General features: G+C 30.0%; 1 protein-coding gene across 3 annotated transcripts; it reads right to left on the bottom strand.

The window, feature by feature from the left end:
• Window positions 1-6,621: 6,621 nt before the first annotated feature.
• On the bottom strand, window positions 6,622-9,616 carry LOC110640440 (uncharacterized). Of its 3 annotated transcripts, none has more exons than XM_021791748.2 (6): window positions 9,443-9,616; window positions 9,041-9,184; window positions 8,062-8,214; window positions 7,688-7,863; window positions 7,415-7,529; window positions 6,622-6,990 (listed from the first exon to the last, which is right to left on the bottom strand). In XM_021791748.2, exons 2-5 carry the CDS (start codon window positions 9,170-9,172, stop codon window positions 7,433-7,435), a joined length of 558 nt encoding a protein of 185 aa, XP_021647440.2. In that variant the 5' UTR covers window positions 9,173-9,184; window positions 9,443-9,616; the 3' UTR covers window positions 6,622-6,990; window positions 7,415-7,432. The 3 variants fall into 3 exon arrangements, with proteins under 3 accessions (XP_021647440.2, XP_058001915.1, XP_058001914.1); XM_058145932.1 differs by lacking the exon at window positions 9,443-9,616 and adding an exon at window positions 9,309-9,331; XM_058145931.1 differs by lacking the exon at window positions 9,443-9,616 and adding an exon at window positions 9,309-9,332 and having other exon boundaries at window positions 6,622-7,529.
• Window positions 9,617-15,995: the final 6,379 nt, after the last annotated feature.

The raw sequence follows: 15,995 nt of genomic DNA, 5'->3' as shown, positions 1-15,995 counted from the left end.
TCTGATAAATGACATTTAGCATGGACATTATCTAAATTAAAGCCCATTTTTTTTATAACAAATTCAAATTGACAAGTGTGGCCCCTGGCGCTTGGCCTTTTAAGTCCATGTTGACTAATACGAAGCGTAATGGAACTATAACTTGATGACACATATTAGCAGCTTGGTTAAATGAGGTTTTTGGAAATAATAGTTGCTGCAAAGTTTATGATTAGTAGTATGGCTAAATGGTTGAGCTTATCTTGCCAAACACTTTCCGATCAGTTGCAAACATACAAGTATTTTACAGTTCTTGTGTTGTATATGATGCTTTCTACATTTCCTGGCCAGGAATTTGTATTGGAAAAATTTTTAGACCCTCCAACAAAGTATGTAAATCTTCTCTTCTAGTATTTGAGAGCTTGCAGCTTCAACTATCTGATTAAGGATGTAAATTCTGTATTAACCCATCTTGTCTATCAAAAATTCAGAAGCACAAATGAGCAATTGCAATGGCATTACCTCAAAGCCCGTCTTTTCTTACAGATCCTTTGCAGGTCTATTGTTTCTATGTACATGCACATTTGTTCGATCTTCCCACTGACTTTCTGCTCGCAGCCAAGCTGCTGTCTACAACAAAATTAAATTAATCATGAACTAGCTAATCGGTCCTCAAATCGATTTAGGCAAGTAATTAAATTAGATAAGGAAACGACTTAGTGTGATCTGACTGTTGAACTGATGTGACTCCGTTAGTTCAATTGTTTAATAGAATTTCTTTTTTTTTAAGAAAATTGAACTTAAAAATTTCATAAAAATTCCTTAAATTAAGTTAACTTGATGGCTATATATTTTTTATTTGAATATATTTATTTTTCAATATATACTTAATATTTTATAAATATTAAAAAAATTATATATTTATAAAAAATTTTATGCATTATATTATTTGAATACTTTTATATAAAATTTAAAAACATTATTAAAAACTATTAAATATAACTTAATAAATATTAACTTTGCCTAAATAGTTTGCGTTTAGCCAGTCCCAAGCCCGGATAAAGGAGGAGGGTTGCCGTAAGTGACAACTAGCGTAAAAATTTTATCACACCTTATGATATGGATTCAAATTATATAAATGTTGGGGCGTCCTCTACTTACGACGTACTACATTGAAGCCCGAGTATAGTGAGAAATATGCAAGGGTGTAGGGCATTCACCGAAAGCGACACGTCATGCCGGCGCCTGAGTGTGGTGTTAAATGAGTAAGGGTTCCCACATCATGGATGGATGTGGGTAAAGAAGTTAGTCCATAGGAAAGATAGTAGAACAGATAGTGGAATAGAGCACAAGATAGACATAGAAAACAATAGAAGATATTATAGAAGGAGACCAATTAGGAAGGAACAGGATAGGAGGAGGATCAGGGTTGGTACTTGGAATGTTAGATCACTTACAGAAAAATTAATGGAGCTTGTGGATACCTTGGAAAGGAGAAGGGTGAATATTACTTGCATTCAGGAGACTAAATGGGTAGGAGAGAAAAGCAAGGAAGTGGGTAATTCAGGGTACAAAATGTGGTTTGCCAAAAAGGAGAGAAACAAGAATGGAGTGGGCATAATCATAGACAGGACATTGAAAGATGTTGTAATAGCTGTGAAAAGAGTAGGAGATAGAATTATACTAGTAAAGCTAGTACTAGAAGGAGAAACAATAAATATAGTTAGTGCTTATGCCCCACAAAATAAGACTAGATAGTGAGAGTAAACAAAGGTTTTGGGAAGATATGAATGATTTAATGCAAAGCATATCGAATGAAGAGAATGTTTTCATTAGTGGAGATTTGAATGGACATGTAGGAAGTGATAGGCAAGGTTATGAGAATGTTCATGGAGGTTTTGGTTTTGGCAGTCGAAATGAGGAGGGAAAAAGCATCCTGGATTTTGCTATGGCATACGACCTAATACTAGCAAATACCTACTTTATAAAAAGAGAGTCACATTTAATGACTTTCAAAAGTGGGTAACATAGAAGCCAAATCAACTTTCTCTTAATCAGGAAGACAAATAGAGCTCTATGCAAGGATTGCAAGGTCATTTCAGGAGAGGCTTTAACAAGTCAATATCGGTTAGTGGTCTTGGATGTCAAGTTTAGGAACAATTCAAATAAGGTCAGAAGAAATAGTGTGGCTTGAACAAAGTGGTGAGAGTTCAAAGGAGTAAAACAATTGAAGTTCAAAAATGAGCTTCTCGAGTCCGAAGCATAGAAGCTGGATATGGAGGCCAATGATATGTGAATACAGATGGCATTAAATATTAGAGAAGTAGTTAGAAAAGTGCTTGGAGAGTCTAAAAGACATGGACCACCCTCAAAAGAGAGATGGTGGTGGAATGAGGAAGTACAAAAGGCAGTGAAGAGAAAAAGGGAATGGTATAAAAAATTATCTAAATGTGATAATAATAAGGCATATAAACAGTACAATATAGCAAAGAAAGAGGCAAAAAAGACAATTAGTCAAGTAAGAGCACAGGCATTTGAAAAGTTATATGAGAAACTTGAAACTAAAGAAGAGGAGAAATATTTTTATAGATTAGCAAGGAGGAGAGAAAGGAAATGTCAAGATCTTAATCAAGTTAGGTGCATTAAGGATAAAGAAGGAAAAATATTGGTGAAAGATGAGAACATTAAATAAATATGGAGAAATTATTTTAATGATCTCTTTAATAATAGTCAAAATGGTAATAGCGTGAATATAGACTATAGAACAATAGAAAAAAATGTGAATTATACTAAAAGTATTAGATATTTAAAAATAAATGAAACACTTAAGAGAATGAAAGTAGGTAAAGCCTGTGGACCCGATGGAATACCAATTGAAGTGTGAAAGTGTTTGGGAGATATGGGAGTGGAATGGTTAACTAAATTATTTAATAAGATTATAAACTCAAAGAAAATGCATGATGAATGGAGGAGGAGTATTTTAGTACCTATTTTTAAAAATAAGGGAGACATATAGAGTTGTTCAAACTATAGGGGAATTAAACTCATGAGCCATACTATGAAGTTGTGGGAGAGAGTTGTGGAGCATTGACTACGTCATGATACTTTTATCTCTCTCAATCAATTTGGCTTCATGCCCGGTCGTTCAACAATGGAAGCGATCTTTCTCATTACAAGCTTGATGGAGAAATATAGAGATGTGAAGAAATATCTACACATGGTTTTTATTGATTTAGAGAAGGCTAATGATAGTGTTCCAAGAGATGTCTTATGGAATGTGTTAGAATAAAAGAGGATATCTATTAGGTACATGCAAGTGTTGAAAGATATGTATGAAGGAGCAACTACTATTGTGAGTACAGTGGGAGGCAACACGAGATTTTTCGATCTCAATTGGATTACACCAAGGATCAGCTATAAGCCCTTACCTTTTTACATTAGTTTTAGATGAATTGACGAAACATATACAAGAGAGTATTCCTTAGTGCATGATGCTTGCGAATGATATTGTTCTGATAGATGAGACGCGAAAATGAGTCAATAGAAAGCTAGAGTTTTGGAGAAGTACTCTAGAGTCAAAAGGTTTTAAGTTAAACAGAATGAAAACAGAATACATGCATTGCAAGTTCAGTGAAGGCCAAATTGGTGATAGGGAAGGAGTTAGTTTGGAAGAAATGGTACTGTCCCAGAGTAATCACTTTAAATATCTCGGCTCAGTCCTTCAAGTAGATGGGGGATGTGAGGAGGATGTTAGTCATAGGATTAAAACCGGATGGTTGAAGTGGAGACGTGACACGGGAGTTTTATGTGATCGCAAGATTCCCTATAAGTCGAAAGGAAAATTTTATTGTATAACCATACGACCGGCTATATTAAATGGTAGTGAGTGTTGGACACTGAAAGAATCGTATACGTCTAAGATAAGAGTTGTAGAGATGAGAATGTTAAGGTGGATGAGTGGCCATACTAGACTAGATAAAGTCCGTAATGAGAGTATTAGAGAAAATATAAGAGTGGTGCCAATTGAGAATAAGTTGAGAGAAGGGAAATTGAGGTAGTTTAATCATGTAAAGCGTAGACATACGAAAGCTCCAGTTAGACAAGTAGAACACATTAGGTTAGTGTATAGAAAGAAAAAAAAAATGGTATACCTAAATTGATTTGGAGGAGAGAAGTACAACACAACCTACAAACATTACACATTTCTGAGGATTTAACCCAAAATCATTTAGAGTAGAAAAAACAAATCCATATAGCCGACCTCAAATTTTTGAGATAAAAATTTAGTTGAGTTGAGTATAACTTAATAAATATTAAAGTTTTATTTTAAATAATTAAAATTTAATTAATTATATTTATTTATTAATATTAATATGCTTTATATTTAATTAATTTTTAATGACTCACTGGTCAACTATTGATCACTGACTTATTTATGATTTCTTTGTCCAGTAAAACTTCATATTAGGTTTAATAACATGAATTAAAAGAAAAAAAAAACTAGAAAATCAGAAATTCTTTTTCCTGTTTGGTATGGCTGGTAATATTTGGAGGGAAAGGAACAAAAACAGAACATATTAACATAATTTCACTGCAAAAGCAACAAAACCCATATAGAATTTTCATGAAAAAACCAGTTTGTATGTGACAAAGGAGATCGATAGTCTACTAAGAAGTCTTCATCAATTATAGCTTCCCGTGCCACAAATTGCCCAAATTCGAACTTGTCCTCATGTACCAAATCTTTTTCAGGTATTTGAAGGCGGTCAAATCGCAGATCAGGTAGCCTCGAGGTCTCAAATTGAGGAATAGATGGTGCTGATGCTGGTGCTGGTGCTGGTGCTGGTGCTGGTGCTGTGCTGGTGCTGGTGCTGGTGCTCGAAGTTGCATCGATAGCTCTTCCTTCTTCCTCGTTTGAGAAGAACTAGAATCCATGGCCCTATAGGTCCAAAAATCAAAAAAGGAAAATTACACCTCCATGAATCCAATGGTTTCCAAAATTAAATGAAGAAAGAAACAAGAAAGTAAGTAAGACTTACGTTGTCAAAGAAGCAGCTATCCTGTTAAATTTTGGATGATTTCTGAATCCATCATTTGAAAAGCTAGAGAAGTCAGGTCTGTGAATGGAAATATTCGACATCAGAGGCCGTCTGCTTCCACTCCAGATTGTTTCAGCTAAACGTTTCAATCTTTTTATACAACAAAAGAGATTAAAAAAAAAAAGGTTCTTTTTGGGTCTGAAAAATCTGGAAATAGTTGCAGGGTGGCGATTGGGAGAAAAGGATAGGGAAAAAAAAGGGGTTGGTCATTGGATGCAGCAGTTGCAAGTAACAACGTCTGCTTACCTGTCTAGTGGTGGGCCAGAATACGATGATGAAATAGTGGATAAGACACAAAACCACGTATTTGCTGCAGCTTCTGCCATAGCAATTAGCACCGCTTTCTCCTCTGGCTTTGTTCTTAATTAATGCTTATTTCTTTAACTGTGCGACAGGAAAAATCAGTGCATCACTACATCCATGATCCATCTGCTGCACTAATATTCCCATCCAATTAAATTTAAACCCTTTCTATTATCAGAAAGGAAATGGATAAAAGTCGAGGATTAAGGACTACCCCAACTATAATCTTCCATTATCTTGTCAGATTTTACCTTATCTAACGCAATATTATCCTAATATGTTATAATTTATCCTTCCAAATCACTTTTCATCCATTGCTCATATTGCTCATCATCTTCTCATCAAATTCCTTGGCTTTTATCTCTGCAATTTTAGCTTCATTGCCATTGACTTCTGTTGTACTCTTGCAATCCTTCTGCTTCTTTTCTCTGTAACCCAAACCCTTCAAAATCTCTGACCCAGCATTTATCCACAGCGCAGCTCAAAGCTAACACCATTACCTGCAGTACATACATTGGCCCACATTCCAAACTTTGCCTCGTTGGGTCTCTTGGGGAGTTGAGCATTGAAAGGCTTGATTTTCTCTATTAAATAAGACTAATATGCTTAGTACTTGTCCGATCAAATAGGCAAAGTGAAGCGAAATATGGGTTATGAAACAGAAATTACTCAGATAAGAGTACAAGTCCACAAAGAAGCAGAGAATAGATATAATGCCAAGCCTAGTGAAGTTGGTGGCGCTTTTAGGAGAATAATGGGAGCAAAAGAAGCGAAGGAGAGTACAAAGAGGGCAAAATGTTGATCACTTTTCGTGAAGCATTGACCATTAAAAAGAGAAGGAAAAGTTTTCACCCAAACAAAGCCTCAAAATTTGTCCAAATCACGTAGCATTTCCTTTTGTTTAAAAATGATAGGTTTACTTGGCAGTGGAAGTATAACAGCATAGCACGACCATCAAAGCTTTGATTAGTGTGTCAACAAGTGCTGTGTCATTCACCAAGACCACTGGTGTAGCCTAAGTGTTCTACACTTTATTAATGAATAATTGTTATGTTTTTAACTTATTTATATTTAATACTCATCTATTGACTGGTAAGTAAGAAATTTTCAATTTATAAAGATTATAGAGTCGCTTTTAGTTATTAAAATTAAGAAAAAAAAGAACACCGTCCTAATTAAATAAACCGAGTCTAACTCATCCCTAAAAGCTAACTCAAAGGGGAAGGAGTGTCCAAGATCATATGAAAAACACACCAATTCCACCTTGGCCTTGCCACATATTGGCACAATTCAAGTTTATATTTGTCCTATAAATGCAACAGAAGAGGGCACAACATTTTTTTTTTTTTACAATTAAAGAATCATCCCGGATTTAAGGCTGCAAAATAATAAGACATAACCTTAGACAAGTCCAGTCGCATATGCAAATCAAATTATGAACTGTTCTAATAAGGCTGTTGCACCCATACGTTCCCATGATAGCCATCTGATCCTAATATTGAAATTGAAGGACCACAAGATTTCAAATATCCCACCTCCCATAGGCCAGTATGATGGTGGTCTTTCCCATCATAGTGTTTCAAATTTGCATGCGTTTTTCCTGCCAGACCTGTGGAATACAAAGTTTGGCAACAAAAATTTGTAAGTGGAGTGTTATGAAATTATTCAGAAACTGAACCTATAAATTGTCCAATTTATTATCATCTGGAGTCCCTTAGAAAAAAAATTTACAAGAATTTTAGATTAAGAGAGGAAATTGGAAACAACAGAATAATGAGAATATCAAAAAGCACAACAGATGAAAATAGATACACATTAGCATGTAAATGAGATTTGAACAGAAATACAATAAGTGAAACAAATTAACATCTTTACTTAACTTCTAAATAGCTCATATTATAAATAAAACACTGGAAGAGAGAGAGAGACCATAGAACAAGAGTTATGTTCATTAATGTAGGGAGAGATCATAAATGAAGTATTTCATGATCTAAGAAAATTCAAACAATTAGCACAATTGATAGGTATACTGCCTTTTGATCTAGCTCTAGTCATGATGTGTGCGTTACAATGGTTTCCACTCTATCCAGAGACGCTTGCAATCGTCCGGTACTCAAGTTGAACAATGGCTCTCCGGTACCCAAAGCCCTGTTGAATCCAATATTTCATGGATAATCTATAAGATATGAATTAAACTAAAAAGAAATAACTATTAAGCAATTACAAGCATTCCATTAACAATTCTAATTCAAACTTATAGCTCCTACTTCCTTCAATAGTGAATTTATAGAAGATCCAGAACTTACCCTGTAACTTCTGGAAGAACATAATCTGCCCTCCAAGCAAACCGTAAATCCATGCCAGGGAACAACCCTAGTGATGTCTTATTCCGAATGCGAGATATGCCATCACCACCTAAGCATGTAGTAAGCTTCCATTTCCAACCAGTAGCATGCAACTGAAAATTATGGCCAATACCAACCTGTATTTCAAAGTGTTATGAGTAAGAACTATGTAGTTGTGTGGACTTGGATTGAACCACCTACATATTATCTAAATTGTACATCACCCATAATACACTAATGTGTGGATGAAGTGCAGTAAAATATTACCTTGTACTATCAAGACAATGAGTTAATCATGTTTAAGCCATAAAACATGAAAAAGCATTGAATCACACCTGGAGATTTAGGAATTTGGTTATGGGAATCTTCTTGGAAAGAATACGCACATCCTGACGTATAGGCTCATATATGAACTTCCACCGCCGGTCAGGGGATAAAGGTTTCAGAACAAGCTTGGCTTGGAGATCATTGATGGGAGCATTATAGAACTGAATCAAAATCAAAGGGTCCAAAATCACAACTCAAATGGACTTTGATATGAGATATGCACATACTTAACATGTCTTTTTATAAAATACCAGCAAAGTTTCAACAGGATTTGAGAAGCTTTTGATTGTCACATATATAAGTAGGTTGAGTGTTTGTCAAGAAGTTGCATACATCCCACACAAGTCATAAATCGTACAGGCTTATCTGTATTTTTTCAAGCGTTCACTATTGGCATTTCTAGAATTGATGCTTCGACATCGATCAAAATCCATGTTGTAGAAACAGGTTAAAATCAAGTGAAAGACTTGTTTATACCCACTTCATTTTTCAATCTCCTATATACATCTGATAGAAGCCATGAAGCCGTTAGGTATTTCCTTTTTCAAGGCACTACCCTCCTTCATTCTCATCTTATGTGAGATCCAATCAGCACACGTCATGGAAGATTAGGCTCCATTCAAATATTCTCTGTTTGTTACATGTTGTCCTCAATCGAAGGTGAAGTGCCTATGTCAGACACAGCATGACCTACATAAAGAATATGTGCCATAGATGCCAACTACACTATGTGCCATAGATGCCAACTACACACAGTGCAGTAAAATGACCAAACGTACAGCAATAACTGAAAAAAAAAATCACATTATAAAATAGCTAGCCATATGAAATCCATCATTCAATCTTCACATTAGGTTTAATCATAGTCCATTATTCTACATCACAAAAATATACGGCACCACAAAAACTTCAATGATGTTATGCTTCAATTTTCCAATGAAGTATAGAAAATCTTATAGAAGACTAGAGACAGAGGAAGAAAGATACCTCTAAATTTACACCAAGTCGAAGCCCCTCAATTTCCTTTCTAAACTTGAAAAACAGCTCAGATGGCATCAAATTGATATTGTAAAGCTCTTCCCACGAAGTGGGTTCCTCCCCATTAGAAGCAGACTCCATGTTCCTAGCAATCTAAATGGCAAAAGATCAAGAAAAAAAATCAAACCCGCTGAACGCATATGCTCTCTCTCTCTCTCTCTCTCTCTTTATATATATATATATATAATTCCTTCACTTCTTGGCCATAAAATAGTACCCAACATTTCATCTCCAACTTTATCCATAATAACAAAGCTTTTCTGCAGGCTTTGGGTTGAACAAAGTGGCAGCCTCTCGCCTCGCGCTACACTGTTCATACAAAATTGAAAGAGAATGGCAAAGCAAACGTACCTTTTAGCAGCCAAAGTATTGAGTGTGATTGGGGTATTTCTCGAGTATATACATACCCCTATGCAGAAGGGGTATTGCTACAGCAGCAAAGGGACAAGGTAGCCACGAGAGAGTGAAGGCCGACGAAACTGAGGGAGCTCTGGTTTTGGAAAGGGACTTGCTCGGCATGCAATCAACTTGCCTAAGATGCCCTTGCTTTTACATTTAATCACAGTTGTATCCTCGTTCTTGGGATCACATGTTTGGCCCACCAATCCTTTGAAGGAAGCCCTGGTGGAGGAGAACTGGAGAGCCACTACACTGCTTATGGCCCAAATCAACGGCTTAAATGTCAATTTCATCCATTTAATTTATTTTTATATTTTTACTTAAATTAATCTAAAAATTTAAATTTAATTTAATTTAAAATTTAAAATTTATGAGTTAAATTTTTTTAATTAAATTAAACTTAAATTAAAATTTATAAAATAATTTAAATAAAAAATTAAAAATTAATTAAATTAAACTTTTTCAATAAATATAGAGTAAAATTAAAATAAATTGTATCCCTGAGTTCTTAGCCATGAGCCATGCAAGTGATCATCTAGGCTATGCATCCATGATTCTATTTTAAGAAAATTAATTCTTTTTATCTTTCCTTTTTCATTTCTATTATATTACTTATTATATGATAATTTATGTAAATTCTTATGAAGTTCAAGCCACATAATTACATTTATATAGCTAATGTATGCGTAAAATAATTCCTATACAATTATTCTATTATTATAGTTTAATAAGGATTCATTTAATATTATTATTTGAATTGTTATCAAAATAATTACTATTTTAAGTATATTAATTAGAATCCACTAAAATTTATTCATATTTGATATATTTTAATTATAAAAATTTCAAATATTTAAATAAAATTTCCAAATTATTTTTTTAACAGCATTAAGACGTAAGCTCTAAATATATTTGTACCAAAGTATTGCAATATGGCTATTATGTTAATTTTATTGTCTCTTAATTTCAAAATTATAACATTGAAAACTCTTTAGCTTTAATTTAATGAACATGTAAACTTATTGATACTTGGCTTAAATTCAAGCTTGAGATAAGTAAATACAAGGATAGCAAAGTAAGTAGTTGAAGAACATATGGAGCCTCAAGAAAACATTTTGAAATCCTAAATACACCCCGACTGACTCTACGGTGAAAGAATGAGGCCTTGGTTGATTCCAACAATTGAATAAGTTTACAGACACCACCTTTCTATTTAGTGAGGTCCATAAAAAGAAGGTTTCGATTTCCCCTGGTCATTTAGGTTTAAGGGGTTAAAAACTCATGCCAATAAGACAATGGAGCTTAAAGGTATGAAGTCATGAAACCCTTAAAAGTGCCTTAAAGTAACGAATGAATCTCTCACAAAAACAATGGGCAATTCCCATGAAAGGCAAGACTGAAGCGGGTGAGTGACATATGGGAGGAACCTGTGGATGTGAAGAAACTAGGGTTAAGAGATTGGAGCAGTTGGAGATCGATAAGAAGGAGCAGCAAGGCCTAAAACCCTTAATAATACTTAAAAGTGTTCAAGAAAGTCATGCTGAGTGAGAAGCAGGCGATTGGCTTAAAAAAAATGGAAAGGCTCCAAAGTGAGCGATTAGAGTTCCTTAGAACTTGTTTATTTATGAAAAACTGAAATAGTTTTTTATAAAAGTTTCATAGGAAAATGGAAAAATAGAGTTTTGTGTTCATATATGTCTTTTTTTTCGAATGAAGATTTAGAAAATTAGTATTTCAGTTTTCTAAAATTTAACTAAGATTTGAAAAATAACTTTAAATTGTTTTTTTATTATTTTCTTTTATAACAAAACTCTTTTTTTTAATTAGAAAATAATGAGGTTTTTATTAAAAAATATATTATAATTATTTCATAAAAAAAATTGTATAATTATTTAGGAAATTATTTATTTATAATATAAAAATTAATCATATTATTATAAAATTAATGAATGACATATATTTAAAAAAATTTAAGCGTAAAATAAGTTTCTAAATATATTTTATAACAATTTATTGTCCATACTTTCTCTTATTCTCTTATTTTTCATGAAAAATAAAAATTAGAATTTTCTTAAAAATTTGAAAATGAAAAAAAAAAAAAAGAAACTATTTTCCACTAGTGAACATGTCTTAAATATCAGAGTCAGAAGAAGGTCTCATAGCCAACCCTTATGCCTTAAGAAAGCGGAATGATTGATTGACAGCCTTGATTGTTTAGGAGCGAGTAATTAGAATTCCTTATGGTAAGGAATGGCCTTAGAAGAAAGATAGAAAATGTCTCTTAGCCGCTAGACAAGGCTATGACTAAACTAGTCTCCACCTTGCACCATTTAAGAGTTAAACTGACTTCACAAAAATAGATGTAAAAATGAAGTGGCTTCAAGTAGACGCTTTTCTTAACTAAATGACCTCGTTGGGACACTTTGTTCAAAAAGTGAGAGTTGGGGCACCATGTCTACATTTGACGTGAGAAAGCATGAGCAAGGCTTAGAAGCTCTAAGCATGCACAACCATAAACCATTTAGGCCGACTTATGAAGGGTGAATAGAACCTTGAAGCATCTTAAGAGGGGAATGGGTTGGTCATAATTGATTGGCCTTTTTGAGGGTGTTCTATGTGACTAATGATGCTTGAGTACTCAAAGGATATGGCTCTAGGACAATTGCACCATAAAAGAGACCAAGCATATTTGGGGTCAAATACTTCACTAAGCATCAATGGCTCAACCTTATGGAGTAAAAGTCGACTAATTAAGTGACTCAATGACACTCACCTAAATTATGGGATAAGAGTCATGAAGCATTTAGGCTCTTTGGGTGTTGTAAGCCCTCTTTTAGCAAGCATGCCCATATTCTTTCCTAACGGGAGAAGGAGTCTTACAAGTAGATAAAATGGAATGAAGATCATCCTATTTGTCATGACTCCATTACAAGGCCAGATCAAGGTCGTAAAGTCCTTAGTCAGTTTTACTATTTTAAAAACTCATAATTAGGTCTAAACATACGTAATACAAAATAAAATAGTTTTTAGAACTCAACTTAACCCTGTAACATTACAAAACAACTGGAAGAACCCAACTTCAGCCTAATGCATATACATTTATATACGGAGAGCCCACCTTAATCCTTTCATAACCATGGTCATCTTTAACCAAAACATATACAGTTAGTATTACAGCAAAGTATAAATAAATAAAATATAAAAGTATTAATAGACAGAATAATACACTATGGGAAAAATGCAGGTAAGAACTTAAATGAAAATGTTTCTTGTGTCACATGGAAAAAAAAATTAAACAAGAAGCAATATTTTAATTAATGTGTTTAGATATTAAATATGATTATAATTTCCATAATTGCCTAATTCTAATGCAGCCCTGTATGACGGGATCCTTCCTCTTTTGACATTGAAATTGAGGAGAGAGAAAATGTCCCCTCCACCATACTTACATGAAAAAGATGAACATAGGAAAGAGGAAAACAGAGAGGAAGTAGAGAGACAAAGGAGACTGAAAGGATAGAAGACAAAGACAAAAAGGAAAAGTGGAATAAGGAGAGAGAAAAGAGAAAATAAATTTATAAAAAGTAAGAAAATGTATTAATGTAAAATATGCTGATATGGGTTCCAGGTTAGTATCTCGTTGAAAATACAATAATATTCTAGTAATAAAGATTTTATTAATATTCGATACAAATTAAAATTGAAGTCTAAGCTGATCGATAATTATTAAAATTAATTAATTATTTTTTCAAATTAAATTAAAGCAATATTATATTTTATAAAATCAAAATTTTTAAGATTTATACTATACTTAGGTCAAATACACAAGTTATCTCCCATAGTTTTCATCTAAAATTTTTTTTTATTAGGCTATTTTCTATGTATATAAAAGGTTAATCTCTTTGAGATTCATAGCTATTACTTTTAATAATGTTTTCTCTAATAATTTAACATGAATTTTTTCTTTGAAGTTTTATCACTGCACTCAATACATATTGGTGGCATCTAAACTTTTAATTAAACTTATTAACTACTTTAATTTTTATTTTTTACCTATATTTAATTAATTAGATTTTATCTTAACGTGTGCTCTGTTCGTTAATTTACTCATTATATAAATTCATGATTTAAAAATTTTTTATATAATTTTTTTTAATTTTTTTATATAATATAATATTATCATTATATATTATTTTCAAAAATCAATTAAATTTAGTCATTTATTAATATGACTATATTTTACTACTAATTAAAATTGGATAAAAAAATTATAAAAAAAAGTTAATAAGTTACATTATTTTAGTCAATTAAAATATTATAAAAAACAAATGAAATAAAATTTTTAATATATATTACTTTAGTTATTAAATTATTAGAAATAAAATACCATAAATATGATATGAATTTTTTATTTTAATTATTCAAATAAAGTCTAAATAATTTTTAAGAATCGTATTTTTTAAAATTTTTAATAAATTTATAATATAATATTTTATTGACATACAAAATAAAATTAATTTGAAAATAAAACTAATTAATAAAAAATTCTAAGCACTTTTTTAATTTTATTTAAAATTTTAATTAATTTTATCAAAATTATAAAATTAGTATTAGCTTCGTTCTATTTACCTAAATTAGTCAAAATTGAAATACAATTATAATAATTTCATTAAAATTTTTAATAAAATTATTTTTAATTTTTTTATATTGAACAATAATTTAATAATATAAAAATATTTTATTTTTTACTTTTAATAAAAATGAAATAAATGAAAATTTTTTTATATATATAAATTTTAAGTTTACTAAAGTTACATTTTTATCCATATCAACAATTAAAAAAAAAATCTATAAATTTGTGACCGGTGAAGTTGTTATTCTACTTGAATTAAATTAAAAATTCAAATTCTTAATTTTAATATTAAAAATTCAAATTCTTAATTTTAATATTTAATTAAATTTAAATTTTAATTAATTAAATATTTGATTTTTAATAATAAATTTGTAATTATGTTAATTAAATAGTAATTTTTTTAATAATGTGAAGGATATATTTGTTTCTCTAATTATTCCTGCCACTTATATATATATATTAAATAAAATTTATTTAATATTATAATTTTATGAATATTTAAAACAATTAGAAAATAAATTAGTAAGATAATGTTTAATGTTTTTATTAATTTTATTAAAATAATTTAAATATTTTTTAATAAATTAATAATACTTATTTGAATAAAATTATTAATATTTGATTAAAATTATTAAGAATTATAATATATTTTTTAATTATTATTAAAATAATATTAAAAATTTAATTTACATTAATTATTATAATATTAAAAATTAAAATTATTAGATATTTAATGAGGGATATTCTGTTACTAAAAAATATTAGCACAATAAAGTATATGTAATGAAATTGATATTATTAAGGATTTAGTAACTTTCACTGCTATAAGTTGTGCGAGGAGAAATTATTATATATATAAATTTTAAATCGAATAATTATTTATATATTTTTTATTATAATTATTTTAATTAAAAATAACAATATACTGATGTTAATATTTTTTATTCTATTAGCATTATTTTTTATTTTTTATATAAAAAGAAAAATTAATTATTAATTTATAATTTATTAGGATTAATATGTGTGTTAATCTTATTTTTAAAATTTTCTTCATATAATAAGAAAATATGAAATTATGTAAAATATTATATATCAAATAAATATGAACAATTAATTTTATTAAATAAATTAAAAATTAAATTAAAAATAAATAAAAATAAAAAAATCAACATTAAGTTAAGCTACATCAAATTGAATTTGTTTTACCTTTACATGTATAAACTTTTAAAAAATTTTAAAAATTTATATTAAAATTTTTTACATTAATTATATATATTTTATAAAAATTATAAAATACTAAAAGTTAATTAATCTTATAAACTTAACATTTTATTATTGAAAAAATTTAACATGAAATTATATGAATCAATTAAATAATAAATAGTTAAATTTATATATTTGTACTTACAATTATAAAATTATATTATAATAATAAATTTTTTATAATAAAATTCACCATTATAATTTTTTTTTCATTAATATATTTTTACTTTTTATTAATTTAATCTAAAATTGATAAATACAAATACAATATATATATCTTAAAAAATAAAAAAATTATTATATTATCATAATAATAATCAATATATTATAATTATATTACATCATATAAAAAAATTATATATAAAAATATTAAATTATAAATACTTATATGTAAAACACATTTAAAATAATTAGTTAATAATTAAAATTATAAGAACTAAATAATATAAATATTTAAAAATAAAATAAGTGTTGTTTGTAAAATGATCGAAGAGTTTATTCTACAAAACAAATAAAAGTTTTAATTGAATTAAAAAAAAAAAAGATTAGGTAGTTAATTTTAATAAATTACAGGGACCCGAAGGTAATTTACCCTACCACGTTTCTCAC

The sequence above is a fragment of the Hevea brasiliensis genome, chromosome 4 (assembly GCF_030052815.1).
Source record: "Hevea brasiliensis isolate MT/VB/25A 57/8 chromosome 4, ASM3005281v1, whole genome shotgun sequence".
In the NCBI taxonomy this organism is placed as follows: domain Eukaryota; kingdom Viridiplantae; phylum Streptophyta; class Magnoliopsida; order Malpighiales; family Euphorbiaceae; genus Hevea; species Hevea brasiliensis.
Note: the sequence above shows the minus strand (reverse complement) of the source record. Positions and strands in the feature narration are given on the sequence as shown.